At 41.4% G+C, this 23,565-nt stretch overlaps 4 protein-coding genes and 1 non-coding gene across 8 annotated transcripts in view; all 5 read right to left on the minus strand.

Annotated features, from left to right (window-relative positions):
• Positions 1-6,213, minus strand: part of rhpn1 (rhophilin, Rho GTPase binding protein 1) — a 12,761-nt gene extending 6,548 nt beyond the window's left edge. For 2 of the 3 annotated variants that reach the window (XM_077535159.1, XM_077535157.1), the window contains exons 1-10: positions 5,355-6,211; positions 5,147-5,234; positions 3,250-3,365; positions 2,981-3,109; positions 2,142-2,217; positions 1,794-1,871; positions 1,485-1,609; positions 1,126-1,292; positions 99-286; positions 1-25 (exon numbers count right to left, since the gene is read on the minus strand). The exon at positions 1-25 is cut by the window's left edge and continues 132 nt beyond it. In XM_077535159.1, the coding sequence (XP_077391285.1) occupies positions 1-25; positions 99-286; positions 1,126-1,292; positions 1,485-1,609; positions 1,794-1,871; positions 2,142-2,217; positions 2,981-3,109; positions 3,250-3,365; positions 5,147-5,234; positions 5,355-5,377 (1,015 nt within the window). In that variant the 5' untranslated portion in view covers positions 5,378-6,211. Of the gene's footprint in view, positions 26-98; positions 287-1,125; positions 1,293-1,484; positions 1,610-1,793; positions 1,872-2,141; positions 2,218-2,980; positions 3,110-3,249; positions 3,366-5,146; positions 5,235-5,354 lie in introns of all 3 variants that reach the window. The other variant, XM_077535160.1, reaches the window with a different exon arrangement.
• The window catches only part of LOC144027541 (antihemorrhagic factor cHLP-B-like), an 82,154-nt gene that overhangs the window by 20,096 nt on the left and 38,493 nt on the right, over positions 1-23,565 (minus strand). The window lies entirely within an intron of this gene.
• trnah-gug (transfer RNA histidin (anticodon GUG)) lies at positions 6,253-6,324 on the minus strand. The gene has a single exon. It is a non-coding gene; the product is annotated as a tRNA-His (tRNA).
• cherp (calcium homeostasis endoplasmic reticulum protein) lies at positions 7,580-20,621 on the minus strand. 2 transcript variants are annotated; one of them, XM_077534783.1, is made up of 20 exons: positions 20,387-20,621; positions 17,984-18,157; positions 17,776-17,814; positions 16,397-16,587; positions 15,528-15,665; positions 15,280-15,431; positions 13,919-14,030; positions 13,738-13,827; positions 12,785-12,965; positions 12,538-12,692; positions 11,852-12,097; positions 11,582-11,774; positions 10,645-10,898; positions 10,424-10,557; positions 10,242-10,328; positions 9,731-9,910; positions 9,512-9,625; positions 8,395-8,489; positions 7,893-8,078; positions 7,580-7,693 (listed from the first exon to the last, which is right to left on the minus strand). In XM_077534783.1, exons 1-20 carry the CDS (start codon positions 20,409-20,411, stop codon positions 7,656-7,658), a joined length of 2,784 nt encoding a protein of 927 aa, XP_077390909.1. In that variant the 5' UTR covers positions 20,412-20,621; the 3' UTR covers positions 7,580-7,655. The 2 variants fall into 2 exon arrangements, with proteins under 2 accessions (XP_077390909.1, XP_077390910.1); XM_077534784.1 differs by lacking the exon at positions 17,776-17,814.
• rpl36 (ribosomal protein L36) lies at positions 21,296-23,439 on the minus strand. The gene is made up of 4 exons (XM_077535171.1): positions 23,327-23,439; positions 22,100-22,194; positions 21,878-22,012; positions 21,296-21,539 (listed from the first exon to the last, which is right to left on the minus strand). Exons 2-4 carry the CDS (start codon positions 22,190-22,192, stop codon positions 21,450-21,452), a joined length of 318 nt encoding a protein of 105 aa, XP_077391297.1. The 5' UTR covers positions 22,193-22,194; positions 23,327-23,439; the 3' UTR covers positions 21,296-21,449.

The raw sequence follows: 23,565 nt of genomic DNA on the forward strand, positions 1-23,565 counted from the left end.
GCGCCAGCAGGTACACGTCGGACACCTGCCGGATGAGACGCACGTCAGCGTTTGGCGTCTCACCCAAAAAAAAAGTCCCCAATGGCGGTCCGGCTGACCCGAGCCGCCTCCTGCGCCAGACGCAGCGAGGCGAGCAGGTCGTCGCGGCGCCCGCCCAGCGTGACGCTTTCCAAGACGCACTCCTGCGCTTGGGCCAGCATGAGTCGGACCAGCATGCAAAGCGCCGGCGCGCTCATGTCCAGACTCGGCGCGTTGGAGAAATTCTCCTTCAGGTAATTGAACGCACCTGAACGTGCAACAAATGGGGAAAAAAATGAAAAAAATATGAGTCAACAATGACGAAGATGATCGAAAATTCGACACGAAGGATTTTCCACGGCGGAAATAGATTCAAGAAAATAAATTGCTTTCATCTCATCTTAAAGGGGATGTCAACCCAAAATATATATTTGTTTTTTTTGACAATAATATGTTCTATGCATCCCCATTGGTCTCAATATGATATTTTGGTTAATATTGCGTAAGCGGAATATGAACTAAGCATTTTAATCCATCTCAGGCACTGATCTATATATATGACTGGATAGGCAATAGGCCAAAACTTTTGAGGTGGCAAGGCGGCCATATTGCTCCTCCCAAAAAATGTTTCTCGCCATACGATCCGATACATTTTTACAGGATCCAAATTGGAGAATATTTGAGACAATATTTAGTAGAAGCAGCATCATTTATGGTGTTATCAATTTGTAAAACATAAAGAGGACTTCAGACATTTTACAACTTTCCTTAAATAACTGTCAAATATATGCTTCAATATATGCTTATACCTATTTTACTATTTATTATTTATTTGCATTATACAGAAACTTTTTCTATCAATTTTATTTGGGGAGCTTTGTTTTTTGAGTAATTATTTTCCGTTTTTTGGGAAAAAAATTTAATCTTTTTTGTTTTGTTTTTTTGTTTTTTTTTCTGCTGTTTTTTTTTATTATGTTTTGTGGAGCAATGTTTTTCGAAATAATTTTTTCCCTGTTTTTGAGTTGAAATGTTGAAGGTTGACTTCCACTTTCAATTTGTGATGACAATTATTGACAATTTCTGTCTCTTCATGTTGCTTTTCCTTACCTGCAGCTCTCTGAAAGGCATCGACGGCTCGTTCGATGCCAGCTGCGGTGGAACGATCCTGCCGCGCTCCGATTTGCGTGTACAAAGCGCCGATGTTGAACAAAACGCTTCCCTTCTCAAAGGCTAACGCCCGCTGGCATGACGGCACACCTGTCAGAGAGTCGTACCTGAGACGCAATTTGGGGGAAAAAAAAAATGGAGTCAAGGCTGGCTTGATCATGTGAAGACTTTTTGTTGAAATCGTCACACAAAAATGTTCCTAATATTCCGTCTCCTGCTTTTATATTGTCGGCAAACGTTGTTGTTTTCAACCGCCATCTTTTTGGAAGAGAAATGAGTTTTGTTGTTGTCGTACGTACCAGTGGAAGTGCACGCCCAAGTTCCGATGCGGCGGGAAGAAGCGTTGATCCAAGTAGTGCAATTGCTTGTAGTACTCCATCAGCAAGTCCAAACCGGTCTGGTTTCGACTGGGGGTCCGCATGGACTGCGAGCAAAAACAAGGACACAAAAACGCCTTCCATGAAAACGATTTCAACTCCGAAAGCTTTTTGGTTCAGAGGCAAACAATATTTCAAAGGACTACGAAATACACGCGAGTTATTTGTGAGTTTTGGTCCTTTTTGTTGCAGAACTACAAAATGGAGAAACTGTTGCAGTTTGGTAATAACCTGTCTGAGGTCCATCAGCTCTTGGATGTGCTGATTGTAGAGCGAGCTGTCCTCGCCGTAATGCTCACAGATGAAGTCCTGCAAAGCACGTCGCAAAATACTCATGTTCATTCAAACTCATTCGCTGCCAAAAACGTATAAATACGTTCTATTTCAAATGTTTGAAGTGTCCCAAAGACATATTTATACGTTTTTTATGCGAGAGCATACAGAAGGCGTTGATGCAGCCTCTCAACTACAAAAGAAAGTTTGAAGAAATGCTAGTTATTACAAAAACGGCCAGCAGGTGGCAGCAGAGTATAAGAGATTAACGAGATGAACGGCAATAAAACACGAGGCAGATTTTACTTGTATGGGGATGCTGAAGTCCACTTCCTTGGTTTCTTTTAGACCCAGCGGGATCATCGGAACGTTCACGCAATCGCTGGCGGAAGGAAAGGAAAAGAAAAAGAGAAGAAATGAAAAGAAAAAAGAAGAAAAAGAAGAAAAAGAAAAGAGAGGAAAAGAGAAAAGAATTTTGTGACTTAAAATGAATGTGTAGAAACTGTTTTGTTTTGTTTTGTTTTGCTTTGTGCAAATACAAATAAAAACATTTGTTGTGAGAAATAATTTTCATCCATTCAATTTTTTTTGTTGCAAAATGTCTCCGGCAAAACAGCAGAAAGACGACAAAAATTCCAACTAGACCGATTTATGGATTTATTTTCAATATGATCACAAGGAGGGTCAAAAAATTAGTTACTCAAATATTTTACTTTTTTTTTTTTCACGTTACTCGATATTCAAACATCATGATATAATCACGATATGAAGCTCACGATACGATAATTATCACGATATTAGGGGGAGGTTGGCGATATTAAAAAAGGTCACAATATTGTATTTAAAAAAAACACACATTGAGTTCCTCCACATATTGACTCAATTCACGAGCATATTATGACAATCATCTGACGATTAGCATAGATTTGAAACATAGAAAAAATAGCCACCAGAGGGTGCTAGAACTGCACAAATGGAAATCAATTTGACTTTGTTTTAAACAGATGTTTTGCTTTCAATATGGTGACATGACGACGACGATATTGTGGCAGTTTTGATATCACCATATTGCCGATTATCGTTACATCCCTCGTATTTAGTGCGTTTGAGCTGCCAAACTATTTTATCAGGAGCGTGTGGGGTACCTTTGTGTCTGATAGACTTCCATGTTGCTGTTGAGATCTTCCAGCTCTTCCTTGAGCAACTGCAGATTGGAGTTGACGTAACTGAGTTCCAGAGCCACCGTCGCTTTCACTTTGTTGTTTGTCGTCGCCCTGCAAAGCAAAAAACGGCGCTTTTTGGAAATTCATCGTCTCACCTGAGCTCGTCTTATGGAAAATGTGGAATTGTAAACACTGACACTGAGCAAAAAGTCTTTTTGCCAAGCAAAGAAAATTTTTTGACGGCAGCTCACCTGAACAAGTTCTCGGCGCCAGCTCTCATGCGCATTTCTTTGTTGATTTGCTGATTAATGCGAGCTCGCCGGTTCTGCAGTTTGCTGCGTTGAGATTGGCCAAAAGGTTCGCATCCCTGCACGCAAGATTTGAGGACAGGAAAAACAAAGGATGCTTTTTTTTTTTTTTTAGCCTTCAGCGTGAGAATGGATGGATGGTTGGATGGATGGACGGACGGACAGACGGACGGATGGATGGATGGATGGATGGATGGATGGTTGGTTGGATGGGCGGACGGACGGACAGACGGACGGATGGATGGATGGATGGATGGATGGACGGACGGACGGATGGATGGACAGACGGATGGACGGATGGATGAACCGATGATGGATGGACCGACGGATGGATGGATGGATGGATGGTTGGATGGATGGATGGATGGATGGATGGATGGATGGATGGTTGGTTGGATGGACGGCCGGACAGACGGACGGATGGATGGATGGTTGGATGGATGGACGGACGGACAGACGGATGGATGGATGGATGGATGGATGGATGGATGGATGGATGGATGGATGGATGGATGGATGGATGGATGGATGGATGGATGGTTGGTTGGATGGATGGATGGACAGATGGACGGATGGACCGATGGATGGATGGATGGATGGATGGTTGGATGGAAGAATGGATGGCTGGATGGATGGACAGACGGACGGACGGATGGACCGATGATGGATGGATGGATGGACGGACGGACAGACGGACGGATGGATGGATGGATGGACCGATGGATGGATGGTTGGATGGACAGATGGACGGACGGACGGATGGATGGATGGACATACGGACGGATAGATGGACCGATGATGGATGGACCGATGGATGGATGGACGGACGGACGGATGGATGGACCGATGGATGGATGGACAGATGGACGGATGGATGGATGGATGGATGGATGGATAGATGGATGGACAGACGGACGGACGGATGGATGGACCGATGGATGGATGGACAGATGGACGGATGGATGGATGGATGGATGGATGGATGGATAGATGGATGGACAGACGGACGGACGGATGGATGGATGGATGGACATACGGACGGATAGATGGACCGATGATGGATGGACCGATGGATGGATGGACGGACGGACGGATGGATGGACCGATGGATGGATGGACAGATGGACGGATGGATGGATGGATGGATGGATGGATGGATGGATGGATGGATGGACAGACGGACGGACGGATGGATGAACCGATGATGGATGGACCGATGGATGGATGGATGGATGGTTGGATGGAAGAATGGATGGATGGATGGATGGATGGATGGATGGATGGATGGATGGATGGATGTTAACCTACGGTAACTGCAAACAATGTAACGATAATGGCGATATTAACATGACGATAAGGTCCATCATAGCTATGTTTTAATATCATAAAAGCAGCACATCACCGTTAAAAAACAAAACAAAAAAAAACGCGACTTTTTCACTGACTTTAGCCAAACATAAATTCATACTTTGCGCCACTTTTATTCCATTATTAATATGTTACGGGCCTATTACATTTGAAAAAAAATGTATTACCTTGCGTGCTTCTACATACGACTCGCTCAAGTCTTGGAACAGAAGAAAAATGCAGTGTTTGCTTATTAATAAATGTTTGCTTATTAACGATAGCTTCTCCTTCCCCTTGAGATGTTTGGATGACCCAATTTACACGCATGCGCACATGTCAAGTAATCCGTCGAGCGCTTGTGTGTGGATTAGCCTCCTTGTCCAGCTGCCTCCTTCCCCAAAATGATCAACAGGTCAGTTGAGAGCTAACCGGACTGCAGTTAATTCTGAACATTTTGATGACGAGTTTGAAATTCGAAGAACGCTTTGCTTGCCTTTCGGATGCTTCCATTGCGGCTGCTGCTGTCCTCTCCAGGAGACAACACAGACATCGAATCGTCATTGGAGGACGTCTCAGGCTCTCTACAACAAAAAGAAGGAAGAAAATGGAGCGTTTTAAGAACAAAAATATTTACTCCCTTTTCAATCTCAAACTGGCGTCACATACAGCCGGAAAACAACATCACAAACAAGACAACTTGCCTGGTCGTGTTTTGTTCCTCCATCGCGAAGAGTGGCCGATAAACGCCGTCTACAGTCCCCGAGCACAAAAGTTCCACATGGCGGCCATTAACTGATGAAATTGAGCAAAAAGTTTACAAACACGAGCTTGAAGCTTTCCACATCATGGCTCCGTGTTGCAACAAACAATTTCCACTCGCTTGTTGTTCGCCAACCAGTGCGAGCCAGAAGGAAGTAGCCAATCCGTGTCAAGCATTTGCGCGTCACACCAATCGGATTAACATAAAAAGAGTTCCTACTGACCAATCACAAAATGGCTTCAGGCTTCCCGGCCAGCCAGTGGGACGTTGCTATAGCAACGTCAGGGCTGAGAGGAGAGGCTCGCTGATCTACCATGTGCGCCGGAAAATCCAAGCGCTGCTCATAAATACATAAGTACTGTACTCATATGGACATTCCGTTTCTTGCTTTGACAACAACATGGCCGCTCACATTTGGCTTTGTGAATGCTGTTTTAGCCTAAAAAAAACAACCAGGAAAGGGTTACATGGACCGCAAAATATGAAATATTTGTCTACATAAAAGTTGTGCGTGGGCACACAAGCGCTCTACCTTGCCCCCAAAATTGTGTTGTCAAAAAAAGAAAAAACATCGACTTGTTTAAAAGGCAAACATTTCCCTACAAACGGCTCCACTACAGTACTTGCTCGGTATCGCTATTGAAAGACCACAGCGCCCCCGTGTGGTGATTTCTCAAAGTGCCGAGTTGTTGTTGGTCCACAAACGAAAAATTGATTCATTCTGAAGATGAAGCAAAAGCAGCGAATGATGAACGGATTCTTCTCAATGATAACCGCTGCAAAAAAAAAAAAAAGAATTGAATTGAATTAAAAATGTGATGATGTGTGATATATAAAATTGCCGTGACCCGGATTCGAACCGGGGTTGCTGCGGCCACAACGCAGAGTACTAACCACTATACGATCACGGCGTGCTATCCTGGCGGACGCCAAAAAGGTGCACTGGGAGATATATATGTGTAAGACTGTTTCAATGCGCCAATGAAAGCCACAAACAGTACGATCATTTATCATAACATATAATATAATAAATGCCAAATTCTACTAACACAAAAAAAAAAGTTGGAACAGTCTACCTTCCACAATTAGGGAATGTCCGTCATATTCATCTTTTAAAGCAAATCTTAAATGTTGGCTGAAAGACAATCAGAAGTGTGAACATGAACTCGTTTTACATTGATTTGTTTTTATCGAGTCATTTTATTATGGTATTCTATTGTTTTATTCCAACGCTCTTATATGTTTTATCTTGATTTTCTAATGCTATGTGATGTGTATTTTAGTGTATTTATCGGGGACGACAGATGCGAATTAGCAACTGCTGCTAGAATCTGGCATATTTACATCTTGTGCTGTTCATTGTCCCTTTCAAATGAAATGAAATGAAATGAAACATTCAACAAGGAAACGGCGAGTAATTCTGCGAGAAGAGAACAGAATTCATTGCAGCGTCCATTCGTCCATGTTAGCTTGGTTTGTTAGCCCCTGCGTCGGCGCTGGCTTCCTGGTTTCATATCCCGCCCCCAAAAACAATATCGCTCTGTGATTGGTGGTGGATAGGGAACGGCAGTTTTTTATTTATTTATTTATTTTTTGTAATGCTTTATTGAACAAACTGTTTGAGTAAATATCAACAAGACGATCAACCCAATGCAACAATCAGGGAACGGCAGTTATCAGCGGCCATAGTGTCGTGTGAAAGTCGCTGAAACTGAGTGAAAGTTGGTCCCAAGACTTTGCCAAGGGGCAAGTTAGTTCCACCCGTTATTTAGAAAAGCATAGAAGAAGTTGGCCATGTGACTACATATTTTTGAAGAGATATCAGTTCAACCAAAGTATAATTTCGATGATTAAGGTTTTTTTATGCTGTGTTGGAACAATTGTAGACATCTTTGAAACAGTTCACACGTTTTATAGTCCCATTCTTAATTTTTGACCAAAATTCATCCCATACGAAAAGGAACCATCTCAATTATTTATGGTGCAAAATGCATAAAAATACAAATAAGAATTAAAAAAAAAAAGTCAAATTCATGAGTGCAGTTTGAATTTATTTTAGTTTCTGTATGCACAACACTTGCTAACATTCTATAACGGCATTACAAACAAACGTGATGAGAATTACGAAAAAAATAAAAATAAAAAAAAATCACACAGAAGCAAAAAAAGAGAATGACTTCTTTAATGACAACGATAAAGGGTGAAACGTAAGAAACGGGTGACGTGGCGCTCTTGGATGACATCATTCTGCGGGTGGGGCCTCCTGAGGTTCTCGATTCACTGAAGCAAAAGAGAACCACAGTTGGACTTTTTGTGGCTTGACAATCAAATGTCAATCATCTGGGCCCACTTTTTTTTTTTTTTTTTTTTTTTTTTTCCAAAGTAGCGATTCGGGAGTCGTGATGAATCGTTCCCGACACCCGAATCGCGACAAAACAATCGTTCAAAGGGAATCAAACGAGCGCGTGTGTGCGCATACCTTCCTCTCGCGCCTTCATGCGCGCCACAAAGTTGAAGCTCTTGTTCCTGCGATAGTTCTCGTAGGGGTCGTCCAGGGACACGCCCACGCCCTTGTACTGGTCCCACTTGTCGCGGATGTCGCCGCCTTTGATGGGGTCCTGGATGCCTTGCTCCTTGGCGCCCAGGCCGCCCGACCCGCTCCAGCCTGACGCCGCACAATTGTTATTTGAGTTTGCTTTTTTTTTTTTTTTCCTTCATTAGCTTTAGTTATTTAATAAACAGTTGTAGTTTAGTTTGTTAGCTTCAGTATTAGCTTTAGTTTTTTAATTTTATTATTTTTTTCTGGTTGCGCAATATTTAAAAACAAAAACAACGATGCGAGCGACGTCATCTGAGGGAGCTTTTCTATTGGCTGCTGCTCAATGACGTCACTTCTGTATGACACACTTTCAAAGTAGGTTTAGAAAATTGATATATTGTTAATGTTGATTATTGCCTGAAATGTGGAGTATGGCACTTACCCATCTTCATGAGGAGCTGATGTCCTTTGTTCTCCTCCCCCAGGCGGGAGTCCGACGGACCTTTGGAGGCGGCGCCACCTGCCGATGACGTGGAGCTGCATGAAGGAAAAAATAAATAAAAAATCACTTTGTACAAGTCATCCAACAATTTTCGTTTTCTGTTAATAACCAAGTAACATATTATGAAATTACTGTATAGTTAATTATTGGGATTTGAACCAGTATTGTTCCAATTTTTGGGAATCGATACCGGTTCTCAACGGTACCAATTTTCGCTACTTTTTTTAATTTAGATTTTTATGTTATTTATTTATTTGAGTGGTAATAAATGTTCATCATTGTTTATTTAATAGTAATATATTTTTACAAATCTATTTCACAATTACTTTTTCATGTATACAATTTGACAAATAAGAAAAATGTAAATAGCCAAAAATAAATTGATAACATTTTCCAATTACTGAAATATAATTAATGCACATTAATATTACAACAAAAAAACAAAACAAAGTGTGAAGCAAAGTTCTGTGCAACACAAGGAATGAAGTTAAACACTAACGGTAAATATATAATTTATTAATTGATGTTATCTTTGCTTCTTGTGCAGTTAATTTTTTTTAAATAAAAATAAAATAAAATAAATAAATAACTAAATAAAACAAAAAAAATAATTAAAAATAATTAATAATTAAATATAAAATATATATATATACATAAAATATAACAAAAAAATAAATAATGGTAATAACAACAACAACAACAACAACAACAATAATAATAATAAAGTAAGCTGATGAGTCTTCTTCGCCTGAAGACTTGCGTCCATTTCCCCGCCACTCTTACGAGGCGCTCCCCCTAGTGGCCCGCCAAGTAATTGCTCAATAAGTCATCAACAATGGAGCAGTTATAGTGGCAGTATATTCACCACGAATATGACGATACTTGCATAGCCGTATCGACAATCTAACGATCAAAGTATCACGATTTATCACGATATCCATATATGGTCGGTCACACTCCTACTATATAATGAGTCAGAACTGAAGTCAGTGGAAGCCAACGTGTCATCACTGAAGTGAAGTGTTGCGAATCAAGTTATGAGACGTCATGTACTCACGGTGGCGAGGAGCTGCGCGACTTATTATGCCCTCCTCGGCGTCTCCTGGCGGGCGAGTGCGAACGCGACCGGGAGCGAGAGCGACTCCGAGACGACCTGGATCCACTCCTGGACCTGCAGGCCAAAAAACAAACAAACAGAAAAAACAACACTTAACACAAAGCATGTCAAACGCATCTCATCCTGCAGCGAGCGAGCGAACGAGGCAGGCGCTCCAACCTGGAGCGCGAGTAGGATCGCGAGCGGCTTCTGGAACGTGAGGAGCGAGACCTGGACCTGGATCTGGACCTAGACCTAGACCTGGACCTGGACTTGGACTTGGAGGAACGAGAACTGGACCGTGAGGAAGATCTGCCCCGGCTGCCCGAGCGACTCCTGGAACGACTGCTCATGCGAATGCTGCGGCACAAAACGGCAACGTCAATGACAGAAAATAATTGAGAAGCACTGCATTACTACAACATTCTTCCATGCTTAAAATGTGAACCTTAATCCAAAGTTAGAATTTTTGTTGAATATTTCCATAAAAAAAAATTGATGTTGAAACATCCATTCGGCCGCATAATGAATTGATACAAGAATTGCGTGCTGTAATATTGCCGAATCAAGTTTTGTTGTTTTTGTACTTCCGTTTTGTTTTGGGAAAAACGACTGAACGAATGCGACACGGATGATTTTGTGCACAAAAAACGCGCTTACAAGACGCCACCCGCGTCACGCGTCAACGCACCTGTTGCGCTTCTCTTGACCTTTCTTCCTGCGCGCTCTCATCTTGGCCCGGAAGAACTCGTAGAGGCCGTTCTGTTCCCATCCTTCGCTGCATGGCGCCACGCACACGACAAACATTTCAACGTGGGCTGCGCAAAAACCTTCTTGCGGACGAGTCACCCGGAGCAGCTCGCGCGTGCGCACCTGTTGCGGGGCCGGTCGTGGGAAGGCGGGCTGTAGAAGGCTTCCACGGCGGCCAGTAGCCGCTCGCTGGGGGGCATCGGCGGCGGCAGGCGGATGTCTTTCGGATCCAGAGGTTTGTAGTCGCAGTCCTCCAGCTGAGCACAGGACCAAAAAAAAAAAAAGTTTAAAACGTGACATTTTAAAACGTTGCATTTTGGGGCCGCGCGACTCCCTCGACTAACCTTGACGAGCGGCGCCATGAGGCCGGCGGGGAGGTCGAAGTAGGGCACGTTGGGCACCAGGCTGGGGTCGTCCTGGATGGGGAGCGGCGGCTGCCGGTGGCGCATGTGCGGCGAGTGGCCGTTGAAACCGTGCGGGGGAGGCGGACCGTAGTCCTGGTGCTGGGCCCCGCCCCATGGAGGATGGTCACCGCCCATGCCGGCGGGCGGCAGCCTCGGGTTGGAGTGGTGGGGAGGGGGCGGCGGGCCCGGCATGTCTGGCGGAACAACAATCAGACGATCATGCAGAAGAACTACTAGATTTTCAATTGTATTGTCATTTTATTGCGCGTGTCTTTTAGGAGTGTGACGATATATCGATATCGTGATACTTTATCTCCTGATAGAGTATCGATATGCCTACAAAAGTATTTGTAGTTCATATCCAGCCACTATACCAGCTCCATTGTTCATGACTTATTGAGCAACTACTTGGCGGGCCACTAGGGGGAGCACCTCATAAGAGTGGTGGGGAAATGGACGGAAGGAAGCCTTATTATGAATTTTTCTTTTTTCTTGTTATTTATTATTACCAATATTCATCCATCCATCCATTTTCTTGACCGCTTATTTATTACCAATATTATTTTTATTATTATTATTATTATTAATTTTTTTAATCATACTTTAATTTTATTATTATTTATTGATATATATATATATATATATATATATATATATATATATATATATATATATATATATATATATATATATATGTAAATGTATTTTAGATTTATTTATTTATATATTATTATTATTATTATTATTATTATTAGTATTTTATAATAATCGTCATCTTGAGCCTTGTATCATGTATTGTATCGTAAGGTTCCCCACCCCGAATTTGTATTTGTCGCCAAGTTGAACTTTGAATTGAAAGTGTGCCGGCCACACCCACCTCTGGGGAAGTCCCCCTGAGAGTAGTCGAATCGGTGCGGCGTGTACGGCGACCGATCGTAGTGATGTCGCGGGGGGAAGTCGTCCTGCATGAAGCGCGAGGGGAAGCGTCCGAAAGAGTGTGGCGGAGGGGGCTGGTTGAAGGGCGGCGGCTGCTGGTGGGGGGGGAAGGGGCCTCTGAAGTGGGGCGGTCTCTGTAAAAAAAAGAAATAAAAAAATGAGATGAAGGTTTGTTGCAAATGAAAGTTGCGGAACGGAGTCGGCCGCATGCCTGCATGCGGGGCGGGAAGGGCGGCTCCCTCTGGCCCCAGGGCGGCTGATCGGGCTGGTTCCCCCACGGGGGCTGCTGGTCGTACGAATTCCAAGAAGGGGGACCCGGATCGGGGCCGCTCCAGGGGCCCCCTTCTCTGGGCGGGCCCCCGCTCCAGCTGCCCGGCTCCCTCTGGTCGTTCCACATCCCCTCGTGGCTGTTCCACGGCGGACACGGAGGGGGCGGCTGGTTCGGGTCGAAAGGGGGCTGCAGTGGGGGGGGGACAAATGAGGTGAAAGGGGGGCGGGGTCAGCACGACCTGACCCAGTTGATCATAGCGATGTAACGATAACGGCAATATCGTGATATTAAAACTGCCACAATATATGGTGGTCGTTGTCATGTCACGATATTAAAAGCTGTGTAGTTTTAGCACCCTCTGGTGGCTATTTTGTATTTTTTTTTTTAAGCGCCATTCAAATTTCACAAGGCATGTTTTGGCCCTTCTACGTTTAAAATCCACGCTAATTGTAAAATGAAAGGGAACTTAATTTGCTTGTGAAACAATTCAATATATATATATATATATATATATATTTTTTTTTTGTATCACCAACCTCCCCACAATATCGATCATATCATATCGTGATGTTTGTATATCGTTATATCCCTAGTTAATCGTTTCTCGCTTCAGCCAATTTTCTTACCGGTTGGTTGGGGTTCCACGGGCCCACGTGCTGCGAGTCGTACCACGCGGGCTTGGGGGGGAGGTCCGAGGGTCCGGCGGGATCCTGGGGGGGTCTCGATGGGGCCTCGTCAAACTCCCCCGGCGGGGGGACCGTCATGGGGGGCTTCCCTTCGGCTGCAAACCAAACATGAGCGCTGACATCTGTTTCGTGTAGTTAAAATAAAAAATAAACTAAAATCACATGACGAGATAAACGCAAGCGCCACCTGCTGGCACGGCGGCGTCGGCGGTGGCGGGCTTTTCGGCGTCGGCGGCGGGCGGGGCGGCGGGTTGCTGCTTGAGGCTGCTCACAAAGTCTTCGTGCTGGCTCTTGAGGACTTGGACCTGCTGCTGGAAGGCCATCTGGATGGGCTGCACCACACTGGCGTACTCGGTGATCAGCGAGGCCTGCGGGAGAAGCTCAGCGTGACGTCGCTGGCCGTCATTCGCGGCGCCGGTGGCGTTCCTCGCCAGCCGAGCGATCGATGCGCCAAAAAATTGATGGCGTCGTTTACGTGCATTTTTATGTAGCTTCGTGCATACAGTACATCGCCAAGAAACGCAAGCATTATCTTCGTCATCTTCCACGCATTCCACACTACAGAACCGAGACTAGGGGTGTGCCAAAAAAACTGCAAATGAGAACAAATACTCATTTGCTGCCAAAAACGTGTAAAAACTTTCAATTTTAAACATTACCATGCTGCCAAAGACGGAATTATACGTTTTTGCTTTATGTTTTTCTATGCTAGAACTGAACTGAACTGAATGCTTGAAGCAATGGTAGTTACTAGAGCTGCACAATATTAGGGGTGTGCCAAAAAAAAAAATCGATTCATAAAAGAATCGAGATTCTCATTTATTAATCGAATCGATATTAATATCCAAAAATGGATTTTATTTAAATTAGAAATGAAGAAGAAGGGGAAAAGGCAGTTGTAGCCCCCATGCTGTTTTTGTGGAAAAAAGGCACTTACAATACAAAATTAATAAATATATATATATAAAAAAAATCTAATCTAATCTAAAATCTAATCTGACGTTTAATGTTTTTTTTTTTGTATGTTCCATGTTTATGTAACAATAGAACACAATATTCTGCAGCCCTTGCAAGATGAGTAAAAATCCAGTAAAACGGCTGGCGTTAAAGGCCTTATGGGTCCAGTCGTGTAGTTGTCACCTGGTACTGGCCCAGACCAAGAGCTGGATTCTGGAGTTGCTGAATCGTCTCCTCATCAAAGTAGCCGTTCTTCTCCCAAAGTTGCAACAACTGAAGACGGGAAGCAGCACGAGAAGTCAAAATCAGTGCTCACTCACAACAAAAACAAAAACAAAAACCAAACCAAAACCAAATCCTTCACCCTTGTGATCTTCTGCTGCTTCTCCTCCTCCACAGCCAAGAAGCTGGTGCAGTAGATCGGCACCACAACCTTTTGCAGAGCCGCCAGCAAATCCTTCTGCTGCTTGCGCTGACTGCAAAGACAAGGCAACGCGCATCGCAACACCACAGGGTTATTTTAGGCAACTAACAAACGAAAATTCAAAAAACAATTTTGAAATACAAATAAAAACAAAAATGCTTTTAATAAAAAAACGAAAACTAACTGAAACTGCATTTTAAGTTTCCAAAAATAACTAAAATTCACTATAATTATAGCAAAAAGGTCCTTTGTTTTCGTCTTTGCTAATTAATTTAATGAACGACCCTTTGGGGATGATTTTAAACGTGATAATAAGAACATTTATTTTGATATGATCCAGAATAAGGACGTATGAAAATGCGTCACACAGAAGTGACGTCATCTTGCAGCAGCCAATCGAAAAGCACCAAATGATGACCTGGGTCCCATGGTGTTTTTTTTATTTTTTTTTATTTTTTTATTTTGCACAAAAGTAATACACATCATAATTAATTAATTAATTAAATAAATAAATAAACAAACACATAAATAAATAAATAAATACTCACTAAAACTATACTAAACTAAAAGTAGGTCTGTTTGATTATGGGGGAAAAAAAAAATCACGATTATTTTGGCAATCATTGAAATCACGATTATTCAAACAATTATTTATTTTTGATCCAAAACAAAATCATGTTTAAGCATTTAAAAAATATTAAGACCAACTTAAAAAAACAAAAACAAAACAAAAAACAGAAAATCTATAAATATATATGTTCCTTTTGGATCAAACAGAGTATATAATAATCTCTATTTATAATAATATATATGTATGTATTTATTTATTCATGTTGGCAAAAACTTGAAGTTAAAGTGCAGAATGTGCACTGTGCAGTAGGACAATCATTTATTTATTATGGACAAAACAAGAAAATGTTTAAAGGAAAAAAAACAAATAAAAAATATTAAGACAAATACAATTAATTGAAACACTACAAGTATGTAAGTTCCTTTTGCACGAAACTAAATTTATTAAATTCGTTATTTTATAATAAAAAAAAAAAAAAAGGTGCAAATGTATAAATTTAAACAACTCAAAAATTAGTATGAATGATTTTTTTTTTTAACAATTATGCTAATTTTGTAACTGCGGAGTGTAATAATTGAAATTGTAATTGAATTTCGATTAATTGCACAGCCTGAACTAAAAGTAAGCGTTTATTAAAAAGTAACTAAAACAATACCACACTGAAAAGCGTTTCCCAGGGGTCAGGGGTCGTCACCATTCCCCGCTAAAGTCTCACTGGAACGTCGCCTACCAGTGATGCAGCACGTCATTGGTCAGGTAGATGAGATGTAGGCGGAGCTCAAAATGCGCCCCGTCGGCCGTGATGCGGTTGCGGAGGTGCGACGTCATCAGCTCGCAGTGCTGCGGCGTCTTGGCGTTGTTGAACATCCAGTTTTTACCCGCCTGACACAAACAACAACAACAACAACAACATTTAGAACATTTATTCATAAGTCGAGACCGAGCTAGCGTTCGCAACGTGAGCTGACGGCCGCTGACCGAAATGGCGTCTTTGGTGCACGTGTCGATGATGGGCTGCAGCAGGTTGTCCATCTCGCCCACGTCCAGCTGCGTTTCGCCGATCAACTTCTGGATCTGCTGCTCGGCTGCCGCCGCGATGGCCGTGCTCACTTGTTCCTAAACGATTAGGACGTACGGAAATGTGATACGTACACAATGTTAATCAATTAACAAAAGATTCTCAAGTTAATCCATAATTATTTTTTACGCCTAATTGTATTTTGGAATATTTTCTAACGATTTTTTTGATGGGTGTTAATCGAAATCATTGCTGTCAATTTAAAATATGTTTTTCAATGAAGGGATGGGGAATAAAATAAAATTAAGAAATTATTAGGGGTGCACCGATCACCGATCTTTAAAAAAAAAAAAAAGTCTGGTCTGCCGATCCCGATGTTTGCCAATACCGATTTTTTTCCCATGACAAGCTGTATATACTTTCAGTGTTCCAATCTTGTTTTATTGGAAAACATTGAACAATAATCGGCGAAACATTACAAATTGGTTGTTTTAACTGCACATGAAGTCGTTTCTCTCAAATCAAAATGAAAATCCGATTAGTCATCTCAGCAGAAGAGGACACAGTGGCCGACTTTTTCACACCTGAGATCGGTGGAAAAGATCAGTTTACGGGATCGGCCGATCATCGATCTTCCAAAATGTAGGAAATCAGGGCCGATAAATCGGCCGGCCAATCAATCGATCGGTGCACCGCTAATTTATATAATTGTTAGTTGTAGCGCCCTAATACACACTAGGGAATATGTTACATAATAATAATAAATAAATAAATAAATAAATATGCCACATTCAAACGATTAAACCGGTTCTATTTGGAAGGTGCGTACCTGTCTGAGTGTGTGCAAGTGTTGTTCCTGGTGCTGCAGGTTCCATAGACTCTGTTGGATGAGGTCATCCATGGCGGGTGTGGTCGAGGCGGCGGCGGCGGTGGTGTTGGTGGCGGAGGCCGGCGGCGCCATCATGGCCATGGGCGGCGGCGGGATGTCCAGCACGTCCAAGGCGCCCGGGTTGTAGATCTCTGCGCACACAGGAAGCACGCGCACAGTGAGCGCCTCGTTGGGCCAAAATGGCGGCGGCTAGGAGACAACCGCGTGCGTTTCAACGTCTGCGGCGTCTCAGTGGAAGCGGTCAACACATTTCAATATCTGAACTCTACCAACTTCCAATTTAAGATGGAATCACTTTCATATCGTAATATTTAGCGATAATATTTTTGATGCTGATGAACCAATCGTGTTCAAAACGTTTAAGCGCCACAACACGTGTTAGCGTTAAGCTAGCGGGACTTTTCTTGAAACATGTTTCAAACACACAAAGCGTAATTCGGTGCTCGCGGATCAATTATGTGCTCAAATCAAAGCAAAAAAAACACAAAACAAAACAAACAAAAAAACAATCGACAGCTCTTATCTGGAAAAAAAAATTGTGTTTGGGTTGATTTGTATCTCAAGGCAGGCTGTATGATGAAATGAAATTCAACAAGTTGCTGCTCCTGTCATACATAAAATAGTAGTCTAATGATGTCATACCTACACTCATTCTATTAACCCATTACGGGACGTGATATGTTAGCATTAATCGAGCGGATTTTGGTTACGCGATATGATATCGTTGAAAATAAGGCTGTTATATGTTTATTATATATAATTATATGTTAGAATTATTATATTATGAATTTTTTATTCTGTATTTATTTACTTTATTTTATGTATTTAGCATTATTATTATTATCATCATCATAGATTTATTACCTCACCAGTATAATCGATAATCGCGATATCGTCATATCGTGACGATATTGTGAGCCTTGTATCGCATATCGTATCATATCGTATCGTGAGGTACCCAGAGGTTCTCACCCCTCCTCCAAACGTGTGCAAAGGAATACTTTTAACACCTTCTTCAAATATTTTGAAAGCACGTGGGCGGGGTCAAACTAAAACAAGTTCACGTGGCGTCAATAATTGCACATGTTCATCATTATTTTTGGATGGATCTGGAACAGATCATTCTACTGTATGTCCACTTTGAACCAGGTGGCCAAAAAATAAAAATACATAAAATAATACATAAAAATCATGCCATGATGACGACAAAAAAAGCAACTGAAACCAAACCAAAGAGTTGCCAAGCACAATTAAAAAAAAAAAAAAAAAAAGCTGAAACGCTGAATGGATCTGGCAGCTTTTAGCGTCCAAATAAATACCTTCAGATTTATACTCCTCCCCATCGCGGGTAGAGGCATCTAAGTGGAGAAGAAGCACATTTTAATGCAAACCCGCACGCCCAACAAACATGACGACACACAACAAAGTGAAGCAAAAACGTTGCGGGGGCGACGTTTTCCGCCCCCGGGCGGCGTCCTAAGTGAGCTAAAAAAAAACAAAAAAACGGAGGACGGGGCAAGTACGTACGCTGCTGCTGCGCCAGCGCCAGCTTGCACTTGTAGTAGCTGAAGTAGTCGCCGCCGAACAGGAAGGAGAACTTGGGGTTGTCCTTCTGCTTGTCCATTGTCATCTTCTCAAACTCGGGGCCGTTGCGGGCCACAAACTGGGCCAGCTTGTCGATCACATTGCGGAGCTCTTGATCTGATGAAAAAATATTTAAAAAAAACAAAAAACCTGAGTCATTCTTTTAGTCTTGGAAAATGCAATTACTGTAGGTAATGCAAATGAGAACAAATTAACTCATTTGCTGCCAAAAACGTATAAAAACGTTCTATTTTAAACATTCCCATGCTGCCAAAGACGGAATTATACGTTTTTGGGTTCGTTTGTTTTTTTAATGTTTTTCTATGCTAGAACTGAACTGAAAAGAATGCTTGAAGCAATGGTAGTTACTAGAGATGCACAATAATAGGGATGTGCCAGAAAATCAATTAATAAAAGAATCGAGATTCTCATTTATTAATTGAATCAATATTAATATCCAAAAATCAATTTTATTTAAATTAGAAATTAAGAAGAAGTGGAAAAGGCAGTTGTAGCACACATGCTGTTTTTGTGGAAAAATGCACTTACAATACAAAATTAATAAATGTTTTAAAAAAAAAAAAAAAAAAAAAAAAAGACACTTTAATGTCTCTATTTGTCATTTTGTCTTGCAAGGCAGATTGGAGTACATCTTGACAATTTTTGGCATATCTGTAAATTGAAGCAGAAATCATTTGTCAATCAAATAATTTTGAGTCAAAAATGGTTTGAATCGAGAATCAAAAATCGATTCTGAATCGAAACGTAGACCCAAAAATCAGAATCGAATCGTGAGACAGTCAAAGATTCCCAGCCCTACACAATATATCGAAAAAAATATCAATATCGTGATATTGGCCCATGCAATATGCATATCGCAAAGACATGCAATAAGTTTCATATGAAATTTTATGCTTTGATCTGAATTTCACCAGTCAAACGCTAACTGAAATGTGCACCGCCATCCAATAGTTGACCATTATCGAGAGGTAATTACAAATTAATTAACGGAGAATATATTGAGTTTGCTGCATGAAAAAGTGTAATTCTTTCATTAGATAATAAAAATGTAATTTCATTAGGCAACGTGATAAATATCGCAATATAAATATCGCTATATTCAGCAACCATATCGCATGATTTTCCAATATCATACAGCCCTAGTAGTTACTACAAAAACGGCCAGCAGGTGGCAGCAGAGTATAAGAGTATCATGTTGAAAACAAGCTCAATTACAATTCTAAATAGATTCCTGAATAATAATGAAACGTAGCTATACTTCCAATGCTAATTTCTGCAAAATGTTAACAGATAGAAAGCAGATACTCCAATATTTCTTTTGGTAGGTTCCATGTTTTTATAGCAATAGAACACGACATTTTGTGGGCCTTGCAAAATTCAGCTAAAATGGCTGGGAGTGAATGTGTTAAATACGAAGACATCTTAAACGGGAGACTTGGAAAATAAATAATTACAGTACAAAAATAATGACAACTGCTGAATGGCTAACAGTTACCATGCTAACAAAACAGGACATTACCATATTTGGAAAGTGCAGAATGATGTTCTTACACAGTGACATTGGATTTGACGCCTGATATTGATGCCCTTGTGAAAGTGAAACGATGCGAAGTTTCAGTAACAAAAAAAAAATGCTTACTTCAAGTTCATAACATCAAATGCTGCCGTACCATTTTTATACTAGTGTGAATAACTCACCTGTGTTCAAATGAATGCCTACTGTGCAAACATTTCAAGACACTACAAAACATCAGTCACCAGATTCATGAAGTTCAATGCAGGTTGGTGTGGTCGAACTAAATTGTTGTTTTCCTGTCTGTCACAACTTGTTTGCATTTTTATGTGGACTTTTACCAGGCAAGGGGACAACTGTGCCCTCATTTTGAAAAAGTTCCCACATTAGTTTGGATGATGTGATCAAGTCAGACGATGTGGTCAACATAAACAGATGACGAAAATTGATGTCAATTTAAGATACCTCATCTTAAAATTGCGTATGCGGCATGTTTGAATAACAACACAGATTCAAAATATATTTTCGACTGCAGTCGTTTTTGTTAAATTTCAAATTGTTCTTGCGCAGATATTTTCCGATTGTACGTGTGATTTGCATGAAAAAAAAAACCGTTATATATGACTTATTCGATAACGAATATATTTTCCTGCCCACTTAAGATTAAATTGTGGTGAATGTGGCCCGTAAACTCAAATGAGTTTGAGTCGATGTTTAGACGAGTTAGCCGAAAAGCTAAAAAAGAGCGGTTAGCATACGTGCTAGCCACCAACTCATTGGATGTCACGCAAAAACGCGGCGGAATTCCTCACCTTCGGGGGGCGTGGGGGTCTCCATAATCACGTTTGCTTATCGCTGTTCTTATCAAATTGTTCAGTACAGTCCAAAAAATCGGTGAAATGGCCCTGCTAACTCATTTAGCGGTAAGAACGTTTCGCAAAAAACAGCCGCATTGTGGCTCGCTGGCGTGCAGCGGAAGGGCAGCACAAATGAGTCAAATATGCCTGCAGCGCCCTCCCGGCTCAGACGGAGGTGGGCGGTGGAACTGCAAGCAGAGGGTTGCATTTTTCTTTCTTTCTTCTTTCATTTATTTATTTTAATAAAACCCGTGCTGTCAGATTGGTCGATTGTCCAAAAGTTTTACTTCGTCTTCAAATATGCAAAAATGATTTTTTTTTATTTTTTTAGGTTAATGTGGCTTACTAATAAGCCATTTAGTTTTACAAGGTTAGCCGCTTGTAGGTTAGCTCCGAAGGAGTTGACTGACAGCAAACACCAGCCAATCTGAGCTGGCGTCAAGCCTCTCAGCCAATCGCGGTGCTGGATCTGAACGCGAAGGGAGGGGCTGGACGCTATGGAGACGCATCGCCGAAAGGTACACATTGACCACAGCAGTGCTTGATCTCTCCAATAAATCGATTTGATAATACGATTCAAAGACGGTTCTTGATTCGGTTCAAGTTGTTGTACTCCCATCTTATAAATCAAAACTTATTTTCTGATTCAAATCTTATATATATATATATATATATATATATATATATAAACACACGCACACACATTTTCTTTTTAACAGGTAACTAACAACTTTTACCGATACAAATGTATACTTCTTTCTCCAGGTACAAATATTTTTTCCAAGTTACTTTTGCACCATATTTACCTCCATACATAGGTCTCCCCATGGGAAAGACTGTTGACACCAGTGATGATAACATCAATTTGTTTGGATACTATTGTATTTTTTTTGCAAAATGAATACAAGGCATCAAAAACAAACATTGCATGGGGGAATTCGACTTGACTTGACCCCCCCGAGCCAAAGAACAAGATGGCCGTCGATGTAGTCGTCGAAACATTTATTCAAAGACAAAATTAGTCCTTCTTGGCGGCGGCCTTCCTCATGGCGGCCAGCACGTTGCTCAGCTCCTCACGCTTTCTCTTAGCACGGATGTGGGTGCCAATCTGTGGAAAGAGTTGACATACTAATATTATGATTCCGAGTAATTACAAATTATGTAATTACTTTGTAATTTTAAACATTTATCCTTCAATTTCCTTGCTTTCAGCATTCACACACAATTTCTCCAGAAATTGCACATACAGGACTGTCCCAGAAAATTTGAATATTGTGATAAAGTTCATTATTTTCTGTAATACAATTAAATAAGCAAAAATGTCATACATTCTGGATTCATTACAAATCAACTGAAATATTGCAAGCCTTTTATTGTTTTAATATTGCTGAACGTTTTTGAACATTTCCTTGCACGCAAAGCGAGAGAGCGAGAGTCGGTCGTCACCCTTTTCTTGATGAACTTGAGCGCCCGCTTGTCCTTGGACACTTTGAGCAGCTCCATGGCTCGCCTCTCGTACGGGGCAAAGCCGCACACCTCGCGGATCATGTCTCGGACAAACTTGCTGTGCTTGGTCAGACGCTGGGGGCGGAGGCAAAGCAAAAAAAAAGTGAGCACGCTGAAGGCTGTTCAAAAAGACTGATCTCGCTCCATCAATGAGTTACTTACCCCACGTCGGCGGCTGTGTTTGGGGGCAGTGACGTTTTTAGTGACTCGGTGGCCTTTGTTGAGGCCGACGGCCATCGGGTAACGAATAGCCATGTCTGCAAAGTGGAAAATAACACCCTGAATCATGACACATCAACTCTTTTACTGCCACACGTTATCAAAAAACAAAACAAAAACAAATAGGACAAAGGCTTTGATCATTCACGTCATCCTGGAAAACGTTTTATTTCATCAGAATTCATCAGATTTCGTCATGTTTCATTGTAATTTACACCGGCAGCCCACTGAGAAGAGATACAATGCTGCCATCTGCTGGCCATAGTTAGTGGCTGTTTTTGATTACACAACCCGTTGACCAGGCAGCGCTGCACATAGATGTTGCACTGCCCATTGATTTAAAAAAATAAAACAAAACGTAGTTGACGTCATTTAACGTTTATGGCGGTATACATCATGATTTGACTAATCGTTATTAAACATTTTTGGTGATCAAAGAGTTAAGAACTATCTCGAAATACTGAATAAAAATCCCTGCAACCATAGCAGCTTTTGGACATTAAGTTTTTTTTGTTTAAACATCTGATTCAGTTTCAAGATTTTTTTTTGGTTATTGTTACAGAAAACAAAATTGTTTGGAGCATCAACAACGTTTGATGTAATATGCCACAAGTGCACAAACCAAATCCCATACGTTGCCCATTGTAAACATCTAGTAACATCAATTGTTTTACACTATCCCAAAAATAGAGCAACACATAGCGCACAGTATTACCGCATAACGTTTATGCTATTATGCCTGCAAAGTCGTGGTGACACTGCCGATATTACTTTAGTTACAGTTATTCAATATTCACATGGTTAACCTAATTAACACTGCTACATGCTTGCAGACATCCCCGCAACCCAACTCCACCGCTAAAGTGCTTGTAAAACGACATGAAACATAAAAGAGACACTACTTATATCGAGTAAGAGACACCAGGTTTGTCTAAAAACAACAACTTATATCGTGTATCGTGTCGAATAGCTGACAAGTATTCCAGTAGCCTATGCCGGCATCGATGCTCACTCTCATCTTTAATATCCTAAGAATCTCAAAAATATGCGACTCGGGGTGTAAGCAAAGCCGTAAGATTGTTTTACGTTCGATTCATCAAAGATAAAAAATATGGATGGCTGAGATTCGAAATGGTTTTTGTTTGAGGGCAAATCGCGGTGAATTCGTACCTGCTGTCTGTAATGGCGGCGAAGCCGGAAGGGCTGTTCGCTGAAGCAGGCGGCCAGCTGAAAGAGTTGGTGAAGACACTGGCACGCCTAGCCCACAGCGCCCCCGTCAGACTGGAGGATGAAGCGTTGCTCAATTATCTTTTCGAGACATCCGAGATGGAGGACCAAAAACTGCTAAAATTCAAAATAAATAACTAAATAACTAAATAAATAAATGACTAAAAGTGAAAATAAAAACG

This window comes from Festucalex cinctus, chromosome 10 (genome assembly GCF_051991245.1).
Source record: "Festucalex cinctus isolate MCC-2025b chromosome 10, RoL_Fcin_1.0, whole genome shotgun sequence".
Lineage (NCBI taxonomy): Eukaryota > Metazoa > Chordata > Actinopteri > Syngnathiformes > Syngnathidae > Festucalex > Festucalex cinctus.